Source organism: Gopherus flavomarginatus, chromosome 3 (genome assembly GCF_025201925.1).
Source record: "Gopherus flavomarginatus isolate rGopFla2 chromosome 3, rGopFla2.mat.asm, whole genome shotgun sequence".
Classification (NCBI taxonomy): Eukaryota; Metazoa; Chordata; order Testudines; family Testudinidae; genus Gopherus; species Gopherus flavomarginatus.
The window spans coordinates 212133476-212150623 of record NC_066619.1 but is presented as its reverse complement, the minus strand read 5'-3'; the positions used below and the strand labels follow the sequence as shown (position 1 = coordinate 212150623).

At 38.9% G+C, this 17148-nt stretch overlaps 1 protein-coding gene across 1 annotated transcript in view; it reads left to right on the top strand.

The window, feature by feature from the left end:
- DDX60 (DExD/H-box helicase 60) overlaps positions 1-17148 on the top strand; it is a 71371-nt gene that overhangs the window by 21602 nt on the left and 32621 nt on the right. The window contains exons 11-18 of the mRNA XM_050946155.1: positions 1483-1582; positions 2995-3110; positions 4730-4893; positions 7915-8161; positions 11996-12162; positions 13950-14114; positions 15471-15620; positions 16114-16233. Of these exons, the coding sequence (XP_050802112.1) occupies positions 1483-1582; positions 2995-3110; positions 4730-4893; positions 7915-8161; positions 11996-12162; positions 13950-14114; positions 15471-15620; positions 16114-16233 (1229 nt within the window). The remainder of the gene's footprint in view (positions 1-1482; positions 1583-2994; positions 3111-4729; positions 4894-7914; positions 8162-11995; positions 12163-13949; positions 14115-15470; positions 15621-16113; positions 16234-17148) is intronic.

The following is a 17148-nucleotide window of genomic DNA, read 5'->3' as shown; positions in this document are numbered from 1 at the left end:
CTCTTGAGACTCTTCCCAGCCCATTTCCATTATTTTGTTATTGTAGTTTACCTTGCTATAAAAGTAATGTGCTTTATCATCACTGTTTTTTCCTTGGGATAGCTCACTCACATTCAGGCCTGCTGACAGTAATTTTGGCCCCCAGGGCAGAATGGTCAATGGTTCCCCTGGAAACGGATGACTGAAGTTTTCACGCATTTCACGCAGTTTTCGAGCTGTTGCCGGCTGTGCTGCTGGTGCCCAGCGAGCTGCTGGCTGCACTGCTAGGTGCACTCTTCCAGCACGGCCAGGGCTTCCACTTGCCCACTTGGCTGCCTTTGCAGCTGCCAGCACCACCTCGCACGTGCCTAGGAGCCTGCAGCCCAACTGGGCGATTTAAAAAGGCCTGGGGCTCCTGGCCATCACCACCCCTACCGGTATGATGGCTGTATTCCTTTTGTTTACAAGGGAGGTCTGTGTGACATTGTGTGCCATGCTCTACCCAGAATAATAGCTAAAGGACATAGTCCTGTTCATATTATTTATTATTTTAAGTATGGTCATAAGAAGGGTACAGAAAAGAATGGTCAGAGAGGAATGCACACATTCTCATTCACTTTTTCACCTTTGGAAATCATAATACCACCACAATTAGATGTAGCTACAAGTCAGGATAAGAATCTTGGTAAATATTAAAAAACCTAGCAAGAAAGGAAAATAAATATGAATTGAAAGAAACACTGTGAGAAATTAATTTGGAAAACAACAGGTAATTAATTACACCTATAATTACATTATTTACATTGCATGCGTCGCAGCAAATAAGACAGAAGCAACATAAATAAATTACTACAAGTGGGGAGAGGACAGCCTACTTCAATGCTATATTAAGTAAATTAAGAGAACTGTTCTACTGGTTAAGTTTCAGTTTTTCTTTTGCCTTTCCTAGTATAAAGTCCCTTATAATTTTTACTGATCATTATAAGTGACACAGTCTGCTGTTTCCCTCTGTGCTCAGTCAAGCAAGAGTGTAAATGACAGAGGCCAAAATTTTCAAACCTGAGTGGCTAAAATTAGGCTCCTACATAAAAGTAGCCCAAGATGCTAAGCAGAACAAAGAGGCTTGATTTTCAAAGGTGATGAGCATCTACAACTCCCATTGCAAACCAGGCCACTTTTATTTGGGAGCCTAAGTATGGATTTAAAAGTCTAATTCTTAGGTTTGAAAATTTTGGCTACAAGGAATTAGTTCTGTGCATTACAGAACCCTCTGTTAGCCAGTTTCACGGAGGAATAATATAAATCAAAACTCTGCCTGGATAGTTTATTCACTAAATCTGAGCTATCAGTAGAGGCTTGTTTTAGTGTTGTTTTCTCTTGAATGAAGGGCTTTGTGATTTTGCTTTACTGAAATTGCATTTGAACATTATTCTAACATGTTGCTGTAAATATGTTACTGTAGCAGACTTTTGAAGAACTGTCTTTTTTTTTCAAATTGAAAAGAATCCAAGAATATTCCTAATCTAGGGCTGATACCCATGACATCTATGGTGGTGGATGAATTTGCTGGAGATATTTTAAATAGCCTACCATTTTTAAAAAGGTATGTGTCTGCTTTACTTTTTTAAATTTTTTCTGAATATATATAAGATTAAATCATTGTGTATCGTGGTTTTGTCATGTTCTAGGAATTTTCATTGTGATGATGACTATTTTTGTTTTCATAATTTGGTATCCAACAACCCAGGGAACATTTTCAAAATATTAATTAAAAATGTAGGAAGTTAAGAAGTAAAAACAGTATCATTAAAATGTAAAAGCAAACAAACAAAAACATATTGGAAAAACAGAGTAGTCTGTAGTGGCATTTCTATATATTACAGGATTTCTTGGGTGCTGTTCTCTCATAAACATGTACGTGTGGGTTTATGTATGTCTCTCTCTCTCATGCACACCCACTAACCCTCCCACCCATCAGTTTATAACACGTACCCAAAATCTCCTGAATGAAGACCACGATCAACAATTCTGCTCTGAGGCATAATGAAACTTTCTACGATAAGGGTTCAGCTTGTTTGTGCAGAAGATGGAGCTTTCTCAGGGACTGAGCTGAAACTCTGGAATGAATTTCCACAGGAACTAAGGACCATCAGAAACCTCACCACCTTCCACTCCAAGTACAAGACACATTTCTTTGAACTGCCTTCTCTGCTATAAACACATAGCAGTCTGTACATTAGCCCCCTCAAAACTCTCCAAACAACAAACAATGCCCCTCCAAACAACTCTCCAAACAAAAAACAACGTTGCGTGTAACAGGACCACAATCCTCCATTCTCTGACCACCTGAGACACCTACTGAATTCAGCCTAGGTTCAAAGAGTGCCAAATCAGATTGCCAATGTGAACCACACTGGGAACCTTAGCTTGTCGATTAGACTTGCTCCCAAGAAGGTACTGTAGACCATGTCAGCTGCCAAAATCATGTCCATACCTGGACTCCCTTGCTAGAAAAATCAGTCCTTTTAAATCAGAGTTAGCAACAACGGGAACATTTTCTAAATATAGACAGTCCCTGAGACCACCTGGGATGGGAAAGAGCCAGTTAGGTGGTGTGTAACAATTTGTGTAGCACTATGGCACTGAAGTGAATTTCACACATAAGAGGGATATGACATCACCCAAGATGTTTTCTAAGGTAAGTATTCAGTTGTTGATTAAAGTAAGCAAATGGTTATGTATCTTTGCTTAATTGGAACTACAGAGTGAAATCCTGGCCCCACTGAAGTCACTGGGAATTTTTCCTTAACTTCACCAGGGCTGGGATTTTACCTACAGACTCTAAATATTTTATACATTTACAATGGCATTTTCATAGTTTTATATTATTGCATGTAGGTTCTATCAGGCCAACAACCTACTGATGTGAAGTGTATTTTAAAACCTTTATTTTTGAAAATAATTAATTATATTATAAATAGTATACATTATCAATGTTGTGTCTTTTGTTGTTAGTGATGACTCTGCTGTTACTTCTCTTATTAAACAAAAAGAATTTGATGAAATTCGACACTGGCATTCAGGAAAGCTTCTCAGTGATGATTATGACAGAACAAAGTCCAGTTCTCAAGGTAAGATCCTATTCAGATAAACCCTATTCAGAAAAAGCTAAAGTATTATCAGTGTGAGTAGTTTTATAGGTTCAGAAAATAATTTAAAAGTTGCACTAATTTAATGAAACAATGAGTATTGGGGTAGAGATAGTCTTTTTGGTGTGTGTAGTACCTAGCCTAATGGGATTCTTGTCCCTGATTGGGGCACACAGGTGCTATTGTAATACAAATGGCTATAATTAATATAAAAAAGCAACTGGGGTCTGGAATAATGTTTTCTCCATTTAGAAATAATGGGAATTGCAGAGATTATTTTAGTAGGACTACTCACATGCCTAAAGTTAAACATGTCTGTAATTGTTTGCAGGATCAATGCTATAGTTAATGAACACTCGCAAAAGTGAAAAGTAGCCATTTCACAAAACTGTACCTATTAGAAATAAAGCAACAGCTAAACAGTTTTCCTTTTCATATACTAAGCAATCAATAGTTGATGAACAAGATTTGTTATTTTTTTCACAAAAAGTCATCATTGTGTAGGGCAGGCTTTGATTCACTGTTCTGTAGTACAATTCCATAGTATGTTAATAATATCACTTTTCCTTCCTTTTTTTGTTTCTGTTATGCTGAATAATTATTCTGAGCTTATCAAGATTTAAGGCTAAATTATGCCTGCCCTTGCATGAGTGTGCTAGAGAGGAGGTCTCACTGGAGTATTGTGTCCAGTTCTGGGCGCCACATTTCAGGAAAGATGTGGACAAATGGAAGGAAGTCCAGAGAACAGTAACCAAAATTATTAAAGGTCTAGAAAACATGACCTATGAGGATAGATTGAATAAATTGGATTTATTTAGTCTGGAGAAGAGAAGACTGAGAGGGGACATGATAACAGTTTTCAAGTACATAAAAGTCTGTTACAAGGAGGAAGGAAAAAAATTGTGCTTCTTAACCTCTAAGTATAGGACAAGAAATGGGCTTAAATTGCAGCAAGCGTAGTTTAGGTTGGACTTTAGGAAAAACTTGCTAATTGTCAGGGTAGTTAAGCACTGGAATAAGTTGCCCAGGGAGGTTGTGGAATCTCTGTCAGTCAAGATTTTTAACAGTAGGTTGGACAAGCACGTGTGAGGGATGGTCTAGATAATACTTAGTCCTGCCATGAGTGCAGGGGACTGAACAAGAAAATGTCTTGAGGTCCCTTCCAGTCCTATAATTCTATGATCTTCACTCAACAGCAGACTTGTAGCTCCCTGGGGAGAGAGTAGAGAGCAATGAGTGCTGCTGCTTCACACCCAAGCTCTCCTGAGCCTGGGACTGGCCTGTTTCCTTCCTGAATTCTCCTGAAGCACCTTCAGAGGAGGGAGTCTGTCCACTCACAACCTTCTGAGGACTCCTCATAATCACCCAACCCACACGTTGGCAAATTGTGACTTAGAGTGATGATATTGTAAGCCTGTATTGGCGAACATGATATTACAAAAGAGCCTGGGTACTTCTTACTTGGCCCATACCTTTATTGTGGCCCTGCAGCTGCTCTGAAATGCAGGGGAAGACAAAGCCTTCATGCCTCACAATGCAAAAACTGAAAGGGCTATGAAAAGCATGCATGTGTGTGTAACATACATTTGTGTATTTTGAAGCAATGTGCAAAGATCCATGGGCCCTTCGAAACAATCAAAAGTTGCAGTCTTTTCTACGCTTTTATGGATCATCACTGGAAGGCAACATTTCAAAAACAATTGTAACCCAATTGGATACTCCAAAGAAGCCTTATTCTGACATGAAGAACAGCAAAAAAATTCATGTAAGATCCGTGAAGTATCTCCATAAGATCAGAATGTTTGTTTTATGCATATATTGCACGGTAGTAATTTTTTTTATTTTGCTTTAAACCATGTAGTACAGGAATTTCTACCATTCTTCTGCCATTGTAAGGGTTCTGATTTGGGATTTCCATTTTTTCAGTAATTAGGGCATCTAGATTTTCTCTCATTTCTTACTGAAGGAGTTCCCTCCTGCTTCATTTCTCCATTCACCCTTCCCTTTTATTAATGGCACAATCTTGGTCCCACTGCAATCAGTATGAGCTTTGCTGTTGATTTCCCAATCCTGCATTGAGCTGTGTCTGGACAGATCCCCTCTCCTTGTGTAAAGATCACTGCAGGATAAGGGACTAAGGCAATAATCGGTAAAGGAAGACCAATTTTTGTTTTATTGAAGAGATTATTTTACACTGTCATCAGGGTCAGCTCTAGGCACCAGCGTTCCAAGCACGTGCTTGGGGCAGCACTTTTCAAGGGGAAGCATTCTGGCCTTTTGGGATGGCACTTCGGCGGTGGCACTCCGTTTTTTTTTTTCTTATTTTGCTTCAGTGGCGGCACTCGGCACACCAGCTTTTTCTTTTTCTTTTTTAATTTTTTTTGCTTGGGGCAGCAAAAAACCTGGAGCCAGCCCTGACTGTCAAATTGCTGCTCTCTGGAAAGGCTATGTAGGTTTATAACTGTAGGTAGATAGATCCATTGGTGACCTCAGAATCAAATCAGATTAACATTTATCTCACAAGAAGTGCTCGCAATAGGGAACATTAGTATTAGTATTAGTATTTAAATCACACAACCAGGACAAGAAGTGATGGCTATATTGATATAAAAAATGTGAATGTAGTAGATAGTGGACACTGGGGAGGAGGTGGGTTGAACAGCTAAGGGATATGAGTGGGTTACTGGAATTGTATTAATATGTTGTAGATTTTACTCTAAACATTGTAAAGCTCCTAGATCTCTGGATAGGGTTGCCAGATTCTGGTTTTCGAATGGAACACCCCAGCACTGCTGACCGGGCCATTAAAAGTCTGGCTGGTTGCCCACAGAAGGACAGGCAGGGTGCCTGCCTGGCTCCTGGGAAGAGGCTGGCGTCTCCCGCTGGCTCCAAGGCATAGGGATGTCCACAGGGGCTCTGCATGTTGCCCCTGCCCCGAGTGCCAGCTCCACAGCTCCCACTGGCTGGGAACCATGTCCAGCGGGAGCTGTGGGGGTGGCACCTCAAGGCAGGGGCAGAGCACAGAGGAGCCCTGTGGACATCCCTATGCCCTATGCCTAGGAGCCAGAGGGAGATGCTAGCCTTTTCCCAGGAGCCACCTGAGGTAAGTGCTGCCTGGGCGGAGCCCACACCTCTCATCCCCTCTCATACTGCTACCCCTGCCTCTGTACCCCAAATCCCTCAACTCCAGGCCCACCCCAGAGCCTACAACCCCACCTGGAGCTCTCACCCCCTCTTGCAACCTCTGCCCCAGCCTGGTGAAAATGAGCGAGTGAGCGAGGGTGGGGAAGAATAAGTGATGGAAGGAGGAGGGATGGAGTGAATGGGGGTGGGGCCTCAGAGAAGGGGCAGGGCCTTTCGGTGGGGGCAGGGCAAGGGTGTTGCAAATAGAAAGTTGGCAACCCTAGCTCTGGATAGATGCTGGCAAAAAATGTGAATGACTAAATAAATGAATAAGATACTATTGCTTTAAAAAATATTTAGTAGCAGAGTTGGAAAGAGTCGCAGACACAGGGGTGGAGTGGGTGTCATATGGCAAGGTGTTAAGAGTGCTCATCTGTACATGTTTATTTAGTGGTCAGTAGGCCTGTGAGGCATGCCCAGCTACAATGAAGAACTTGTGCAGCCTGCAGATAGAATTCAACATTTTCAGCATTGAACAAAGACTGGTCTTTTCTTTCCAAACAATCAAATATTTACTAATATGTAGTTGCACTGACTTCAGTGGAACTAAGCCCATTTATCTTTAAATAATAACTTCAGGTGAAATTCTGGTTCCACAAAACCAATAGAGAAACTCCCATTGCCTTCACTGGGGCCAAGATTACCCACAGGACCTAGTTTTGTAATCTCTGCAGTAACAAAAAGTGCACTAAGACTCAGATTGTGATGAGTGCAGGTAAATTTATATCTAAAAATGAATGACATAGTTTGTAATCAAATACAGTTCAGAGACAGCAAAGTAAAAATGTTGACTTCTCTTCTTTGCCCTGACTTGCTACTTTGGAGCCTGAATCTGCAATCTTTGCATTGAGTAGTACTTTACACACAAGAGCAATCCTGTTGTCTACTGCTGGAAGATGGCAATAGTGGTGCGATTTTATTGCCTTGCACCTTGCATAGTTTTCTACACCTGTGAAAAATGGGTGTATTATACTACTATTCTGATCTATTAGCATTACATTCACTTTCCTTCAATGGAAACATTCTTAGATTGCAAATTATTTAAGGCAGGGGTCATCTTTCATATATATATATATATATATATATATATATATATATATATACTGGCTAGAAAAATGTGGTTCCAAATCCAGGATTAGGGCCTCTAGATGCTATTGCAATACAAATAAATAAGTACATAAATTACAAAACAGCTGTGAATCAAGCAGTGTGTTTGGTGTTTAAGGCAACTGAAACACTAGTATTTATCCAGGTATATTAACTGTTAAAATAACTTTAAAAATCATAATTGTGACATAATGTGAAAAAAATACCCATCAGATAAAGTTATTGACAATATCACAAGATATATTGAGTAACCAGAATAAAAAATCATGAAATTCCATTAGTCCACTGACTACTGATTTATTTTGAAGATGTTTTATATAAAAGCCAATTTATAGGTGAATAATGAGCAATAACTATTTTTAAGCAGAGTTACTTAGTGGTGCTCACACATCAGTCTTTGTTACATTAGATTACTTGTAAAACATTAGCATTTGTTCTTTAAAATTTCACAAAAGTGTAACATTTTATGTATGTAGTATATTTATTTTATTGGCAGAAGACTAAAGCAGAAATAATTATTGAGGAAAACCAAAAGAGAATGAAAGCTGAAGAGGAAAGAAAAGAACAGAAACAATGGGATGCTCTTTCCATTGAAAAACTAATACATGAGAATTTTAACTCGGGAATAAGAAAACTAGAGGATTTTCTCAAGAAGTGTCAAAGCAATTCTGTGAAATATACTGCAGAAATGGCAGGACTGAATACTTGCTTTGAAGTGTGGATAGAACAATGCAAAGACCAAGGTATGTGAAAGTATACTTGGGTCTTTTTTGAAGGGGTTGGCAGTCATCATTTAGTTGTAGCAAGATTGCAGAAGAAAATCCTAATAAACGTTACCTGTTGTAGTGCTATTGGGTTTTTATTTTAAGAGCACATGGCTAGCTGGTATAAGTGTTCAGGAGAGGGAAGTGCAGAGGATCCTGCCTGTCACCCACATGCCTCCAGCACAAGAAATATGTGCAACTGGAGTATCCAGGGAGTATGTACCTGCCATTGGTATCTTAACTCATCATTTTGGTTTCATTTGTGTACTGTAATAGTTTTCCATAATCAAGGTATTCCAGACTTTGTTAAATCAGTTTTGTAACACAGGGCAAAGAATCATTAATTGGCTGCTGCTTCCAGTCGGATAATGACACAAAGGAATTGTATCAATTTTGAGGTTTTGTGTACCATATCAGGTCTGTGGAATTCTATGCAAAGTAAAGAATCGGGGTAACCGTGTTAGTCTGTATCCACAAAAACAACAGGGAGTCCAGTGGACTAACAGATTTATTTAGGAATAAGCTTTCGTGGGATGCAGCTGAAGAAGTGAGGTTTTTTACCCACAAAAGCTTATGCCCAAATAAATCTGTTAGTCTTTAAGGTGCCACCGGACTCCTTGTTGTTTTTATGCAAAGTAGAGCAAGGCTGACTTTCACAGTAATCTGTATATCTGGGGTCTGTGTTATAAAGTGGAATATTTCATGGCATATATATTGAAATATCTTATGCCAGAGTCTGAGTATCAAAGGGAAAATCAGCCACAAAGTCTTTGGTTTTGCCATTAGTTTTTCATTTTAAGGTAATTCATAGAAAAAGAGACATTTTGGCACTCTCCGGCAAAGTACATTTATACTATAATAAAGAACCTATCAGTCCTATTTATTGATGAATTACACAAATAAAAAAACTAATCATATACAACTACAGTACATGCAAATTACACAGTCCAACTAAGAAATCTCTTAAATTCCTGAAGAAAGAACACAGGTCAAACTGCAAAACAAATATGAACACAACTTCCACATTCACTTCTAAATATGTTTTGCAATACAAAATCATTCTGACAAGTACAGTAGGTACTTACACTAACTTTTATACAAGCATGTATATTGTTTTTCACTGTCATCAACAGAGTTTGATCCCACACATCCACACCTCTTCCGTTTCAGGTATAAATGCAATCGGTGAGAATTAGCATAAAGTTATCCTCTCTATTGTCCAGCCCATACAGGGAGGCACAACACATATCTTACCAGTTTTGTAAGACCATACAGAATACTGAACATCTAGATTTTTGGTTTCTCTCCTTGGTTCTGGGAGCAGATTGTGATGTAATAATTACAGGCAACAAAGCTAAATGTAACACCACTCCCGTGTATGTCGTTTGTGGGGACTGATACTGGGACCTCAGTAAAAAGCAGTAGCCACTATAATTTGACCTAAAGAACCATGGGGAGTGGGGACCCCTCAGGGGTCACAACGTTATTACATGGGGAGGTTGCAAGCTGTCAGCCTCCCCCCAAACCTGCTTTGCCTCCAGAATTTATAATGCTGTTAAATATATTAAAATGTGTTAATTTATAAGGGGGTGGGTGGTCACATTCAGAGGCTTGCTATCTGAAAGGGGTCACCATACTAAAGCTTGAGAACCACTGTCTTAGCACCTTATAGCTGAGTAGTAAATTTAAATACACCTCTACCTTGATATAATGTGACCTGATATAACACAAATTCGAATATAAAGTGGTAAAGCAGTGCTCCTGGGGCCAGGGGGGACTGTGCACTCTGGTGGATCAAAGCAAATTTGATATAACGTGGTTTCACCTATAACACGATAAGATTTTTTGGCTCCTGAGGACAACGTTATATCATGTACGTAGGCAACTGGTAAAGCAGGGGTAGGCAACCTATGGCACAGGTGCCGAAGGCGGCACGTGAGCTGATTTTCAGTGACGCTCACACTACCCGGGTCCTGGCCACCAATCTGGGGGGCTCTGCATTTTAATTTAATTTTAAATGAAGCTTCTTAAACATTTTGAAACCTTATTTGCTTTACATATAACAATAGTTTAGTTATATATTATAGACTTATAGAAAGAGACCTTTAAAAAAGGTTAAAATGTATTATTGGCATGCGTAACCTTAAAGTAGAGTGAATAAATGAAGACTCAGCACACCACTTCTGAAAGGTTGCCAACACCTGTGCTAAAGGCTGACAGAGAGCACACTGCATTAATAACGGGGGAGAGTTTAGACAAACACCTAATTTGGTATATCACTTTTAAAAGACTATGTGGCAAAATAGAAGAGCTTTGTCTCTATTATATAGTAGTGATCTGGGTCACTTGTAGTAGTGATATAGTAGTAACCTGGATTCTAATTCCAGCTCTCTCTGAAATGCTCTTGTGCAATCTCTGTTACTTTTTCTGTTTAATGCATGAATGATAATAACCACCCAGTGTACAAAGCGTTGGTTCACAGTAAGGATTGCAAAGGTACAGAAATATTTTCAGTGTAATAGCTGGGACTAGAACTCATAGTGTCTGGCCGTGTAGTTTAGCATATCATTTACTATGCTAATGGTGTGATGGCTGGAACTTTTCAAGCCATTGTGAAACTACATGCAGCCAGGACCCAAACAATGATTTTCATGATCAGTTTGTAAAAGCTGGCAATGCTGGTGTAGTAAGTGACAGGAGAAAAGGAAGAATACCAAAATTTTTAGAGGATCATCATGGAAAACACCCGTGTTTATGGTAACATCAAACCAAAGTGTCAGAACCCTGTCCTCCACTCTCCAGCTCCCATTCTCCCATCCCATGGTGTGGATGCTAAGGTCCAAATACACTGCAATATCATATCCACCTGTCATTTAATGCAAGAAATGGACACCAGAAGAATATATTTTTAAAGCAATACACATGTTCTAAAATGGCAATGAGGTGTAAACAGAAAAGAATTTTTAAAAAAGTCCAAACCACCATCTACATGCACTGGCCATGAAAGGAGGCTGATGTGTAAAGCATCCAAGCATATTTATTATTTCATGCATTTTGATTTATACATAACATTTAAATGCACCTATCCAGAGCTCTAGACAAGCCAAGAAATACAAACAGAAATAAATGTAGTTTCCTCCCCGAGTCGATCCCTTGAAAAAAGATAACACTCTAGCCATAGATCCCAGCTCTCAATGCCCAAATCTCAGCCATCAGTTCACATATATCTGCATAAAAATGTGGGAAGAGGTGGGTCTTGCAACATGTCCTGAAGGTCCATAGAGCTGAACTATTTTGGATGTGTCCCTCATCACACAGCCTGGGATTAAGATAAATCATAAACTGTCTGCAACAGTAACCCTTGGTAGCACTGCTTCTTGGCTAGTCATTTTCATCCCGTTGCATCCCAGAAAATCTCTACAATTAGGTTTTATGTTGACGGCTTTTATTGGGAGCTTGCTGATGCAGGGCTTTCCAAGCTGACATCAAAATCAAAGTAATTGCACATGGTCCCATAGGATACAACTACACTGCAATAAAAGAGCTGCAGCACACCCAGGACTGGCCTGGGTCAGCTAACTCGGGCTTGCCGGTCTCAGGCTGCGGGGCTAAAAATTGTAGTGTTGATGTTTGGGCACAAGCTGGAGCCCAAGATCTGAGACCTTCCCTCTTTGTATAGAGCCTGTGCAGCTGTGAAGAACATTTGGCTCTTGTGTGGAGGGTTCTACCACTTCTCAAATGGACAAAAAATATTTTTAAAATTAAAAATACTTAATGAGATTATAAATATAGCTGAATATTTTATTTTTCAAGGAAAGAGAGTGAAAGATATAAATGCAGCTGTTGAAGTAATGAGAAGAATTCATTCCCTGCTGGAAAAATATAAAGATTTAATGGAGAAGACAGATTATCAAAAGATTGTCAGATGTCTTAGATACTTTGGATTTGACAATTTAGCATGTACTTTAGAATCTTCCCAGGTAATGTCTGTATAACAACTGTACTATTCTACATGCATATAACTTAATCTCTGCTATAGTTTTTTTCATACGATTTGTATTTTTTTTCAAAATATCTACAATTGCATACAAAATAACTATGTTAAAAGAAAATTATTTAGATTGCAAAGTCAAGCACTTGCAATATAGGAGATACCAGATTTATGATTGCCCATGCAATTTTATTTTGGCCCCCGTTGTATGTATATCTTGTGCAACTAAGTAAGGCAGAGGCCCCGTGAGGAAAAAAATATGTGATCATGTAGAGGCTACATTGTGCAATATGTGAACAATAGGGCCAAATTAAGATCGCACAAGCAACTGTAAATCTGTCATTTCCTACTTTAAAGTGCTATTTTGCCACCTGCATAATGTTGTTTTAGGACAGTTTGATTTTTAAAATATTATTTCCTAAGTGTGTTTTTAAAGAAAAAGGTAAGAACAAATTCAATTATGTGCAACTGGAACAAGCACACCATTGTGCATCATCGGTTCACACTCTGAACTTTCAGCATTGCAGCATACTTCTACCACCTAACCCATAGGAATAACATTAGCTGGCAGTTGGAGAAGGCAGTTATCTCAGAGAGAGGTTGGATCGCTGGTTCCAGGAGTGATCATGGCGGGAGCTCAGCTTGATATCTTTCTCTCTCTCATTCCCTCCTCTACCCAGGAGTGGGAGAAACTCTTGCCCCAGCTCCTACCTTCAGAGAGGATGGACTGCAAGAGTCATGGGCTAGGACTAGGGGGCTTATAGGTGAGACAGCTCAGTTTGGTGTTTCCTCTCCCCCTACATTCCCTACCAGGTGGTATGTAGGCAGGCTACATGCTAGGTCTTGAAGGAGCAGTGCAGCCTGGCTCTCTTCATCTCCAACAGCTGCTCCAGCAGCACTCAGATGCTTTAGTGGCTACCCTACTTAGAATGTTCATGTTTAGTTACTATTCTGGCAGGCTGACAAAATTTTCCTGAGCAACAAAAATGAGAAAAGGGAAATGGTGATTTTTAACACATTATATCTCAGTAAAAGATGAATGAAACTTAATTGGCAAGAAAAAGCACTTTTTCTCTTTAATAGCTCACCCTATAATATATATAATAATATCAAAGCCTACCGTAAACAATGCAGGTGTTAGAGATTCTCAAAGAAACTGTCACAAGAATCTTTTATAAAGGGAAGTGTTAGGCCACCTAAATATAGGACTTGCTACGGGCTCCCTCTGTAATAAAACGAAAGGCTAGAAAAGGAGGAGTAAGAAGGGGAGGAACATTTTATAAGAAACAAGTTAAACTTTTAAAACAAAATTTAGAAACTATTATAATTTAAATTATTTAACCCTGGTTCCATGTTATAATATCTGGAACATCACTGCTAGGTCTAGACTGTAATCCCATGTATTGTCTGAGTAATGACCTGTTCCTGTGTGGTGCTGGGTGCCTCTTGCATTCAGCACTATTTTTACCACCTCCTGAACTCTTCATTACCATCAACACCAAACAATGGCCAGAGGAGTTTCGAGGCTTCTTAATGCTATCGTTTAAGGTCCTGATCCTGCCATCACCTGCAGATTTCTTAACTTTTTGCTATTGTGAAACCATAATAATTTGATGCTTAATTGGAACAAGAAAACTTAACATATTTTAAATAAATCATTGTCTTGATTGTAGGAAGTAAATAGCTAGATATAATATTGCTTCTCCATTGAGAAGTGAAAAAAAATTAATTATGATACTATAAACAAGCTGCGCCAAAAATTCTAAATATTTACAGATTCCAGAGGATGACAGAAAAGAGACGAAGGCAAAGATTTCTAAATATGCTGTTGGCATGGGAGCAGCTCGGTTTCAGCTACAGTATATGGGTCATTGCCTGTTACGAGAAGAGAGAACAGATCGAGATCCCAGGATCCAGCATTTTATTCCTGATACATGGCAGGTAATACCGTATACTGTGAAATTTGACCTACTGTTTTCACAGGTAATCATTGTTAGAAGAGCCAATATTAAAATGCAACAGAAAATTCTACAGCTGTTCACAGCCTCTTTGAAAAGCTGATTTGGGAAACTTAATTTTCAGGAACCTCAATTTTCACCTACAGTTGGTGGGAGGGTTGTGCTAGGAGAATAGCTTATATAAATATACAGACCTTCTATAAAATATAAACTTTCATATTTGAAATACTTTTCTTCTTGATTAGCTTTCAAGTAACTTTTTAAAATCCAGATTTAGATTTCAGAATAAGCTGTCTGATCTCCAGTCCAGTTCTAGAAAAGGGAAGTTTATTGTAATTACCTCGTCTGTTTGTAGATTGGTAGAGGAGAAAGTGGAGATGATGAAATTTATCCATAAATCTGAGTTTATTTTTGATTTGCTGATGAATAGATGTTGTATTTTTGTTTGCTTGCTTTTTTTGTGACAGGGTTTTACCTATTATTTATGTGTATCGGGATTTTACATTGAATCTTCCATAAACTGGTGACACAGGGTCTTAAAAAAATTGACCCAGATAAGATCTCATCAGGTTCCTTGAAAGTGGTTTTATGTGTCTAGATGTTTATATTTTGGGGGCTTATAGACTAACAGTCCCTATACTATGGAAAATAAATAATACTTTTAAAATTGCTGGCTTAAGCAAGATTTTTTTTCCAAGTTGATGCTCATTAATGATGACCCAATTCAAACTTAACTGGACTGAGCTGAAGGGCTTCAAAGTCAGCCTTGCATCTGATTTTCCAAATGCTTTGAAGAGAGGTGCCATAAGGCAGAGCAAGCAAGCTTAATACCCCATAAGAATAAATAGTACGGCCAAGAAGCCTCTCCTTTTGGGACCACAAGTCATCTGAGGCAAGACTGACATTCCAGAATTTCACCATCTGGAGGAGAAATCACAACAGCAATGAGCATGCTACTCCAACTTTTCACTAGTCTCTCCATGCACCCAAAGAAGGTCCACTACTGAGAAGCAAGACATGACCATATGCTCCTTGCCTGTAGTTCTAAGTCCTACTCTGTTATCTCTCCACAAGACTCTTTGGGTATGGAGCAGGTGGAGTTTGTTCAGGAGGAGAAGGCCCCTATTGGGATGAGACAGAGGTCTATTTGGAAGCGTGGCCTTAGGGAAGAAGGCACTGCAGTGAAACGTTTTTTCTATAGCAGTGCAGCATAGAATTATGCAGTGGTAAAGAAAAAAGATGATTGTGTGCTGGTGAACTGAAATGGGTTTAACTGTATCATAACTGTACAAAAAAGATATTGTCTTGACATACAATCCATGTCACTTTTTATCTGCAGCGAGACCTTCTTGACATTGTAGATAATAATGAATCTGCAGTGATTGTAGCCCCTACCTCATCAGGGAAAACATATGCCTCCTACTACTGCATGGAGAAAATCCTGAAAGAAAGTAACGAGGGGGTGGTTGTATATGTTGCTCCAACAAAGGTATGGCTTAAATGCGTACAAGACATAGTTTAATGAAAAGTGATTTACAGCAAAATAAAACATATTTCAGTCAAATCCTCAAAACCTCAACTACATTGACTTTGCTGGAGTTAGTGTTTCACACCTCCTGAGGATCTGGCCCAAGTGAGTTAAAACCTTAAGCTTCTATTCAATGTTGAAATCAGTGAACTCTGCCTACGCAAGGACAGCAGAATTTAGCTTATTTGATATTGTCTTGTTTTCTTACACCTGACATGATTTTTAGTATGATGTTTGCAGTTTTATTGCACGTGCTGTGTCTGCGTCTATTATAAAACTTGGTAATAAATATTCACTGTAATTTGCATTCAGGATTGACTTTAATGTATTTACACTGATATAAAGTTGGAGTAATATAATGGTGAAATAGTCTATTTGTTTATAATTTTTATTTTCTTAGCTGTCTAAATTGTATTGACGTGTTACTGATGTGTTGCTTTTCTTTAATCATCAGGCTCTTGTTAACCAAGTGTGGGCAACTGTTTATAATCGATTTAACAAAACATTGCCTGATGGCATGGTAGTATGTGGTGTTTTCACGAGAGATTACCGCCATGATGCTCTGAACTGTCAGGTATACTCTGTTATTTCAGATTTGTTATTATATGATACATTTCTTTATTTAAATAGCAAAGTTTGAACTTCTGGTAGACTGCATCTCAGAAAGTTCATCATGGTACTATTTTTTAAACTATGAACTTCCAAAGACATCAGAATATAACAGAAGAAAATTCTAATACTGTAGAAATCTTCACAAACAGACCTTTCCTGATGTTTGAATCTCACTTCATTTTACATGAAGTTCCAATAGAGATGATAGATCTTGTGTGTACAACAAACTGTTTTGCTTACTTGCCAGTTTTCTAGATCAGTGGGTAATAACTGAAGTTAACGATCCTGAAAACCACCCCGTCCTTTTTTTTAACAAGTATGTTCTCAGTTTCATCTCTCTTTCAAGGAATAAAGCAGATAAGCAGCTTAATTTAGTACTGCTATTTCTGCAGCTGCTCCTACCAACTGGAGTCTCTAATGGGTTCCTCTCTGCAGTTTTTCCCCAAGGGGAAGGGAAGGCGGCACCTGGGCTCTAATTTCCCAAAATGGGTGTCTGTGTATCCCCTGCACAGTTCTGGATGTAGGAGGGTGCTAGGGGAGGAGGGGGTACCAGCTGGGCCCCATTTTATCTCCTCCCTGCACTACAGCCAACCCTTATTTGGCTGTCTATGGATCTCCTCCTATCAGCTGCAGACTCTGGGATCTTGAACTATTTTCTAAACTAAATCTATGTCTTGTATTTAAAATATAAGTGCATTAAGTGTCATCACCAGGTTAGCTTATTTTCTAAACGTAGTAATTCATTCCTGGCACAAAAGAGTAATTGAATTTTGGTTCTTGTTAGAGAAGATTAATATAGTATTCAAGAACGGCAATTTGTACCGTGGGACTGTGTACTCTGCAATCTGGAGCTTTTTGGCCCCTAAGTGTTAAGTTA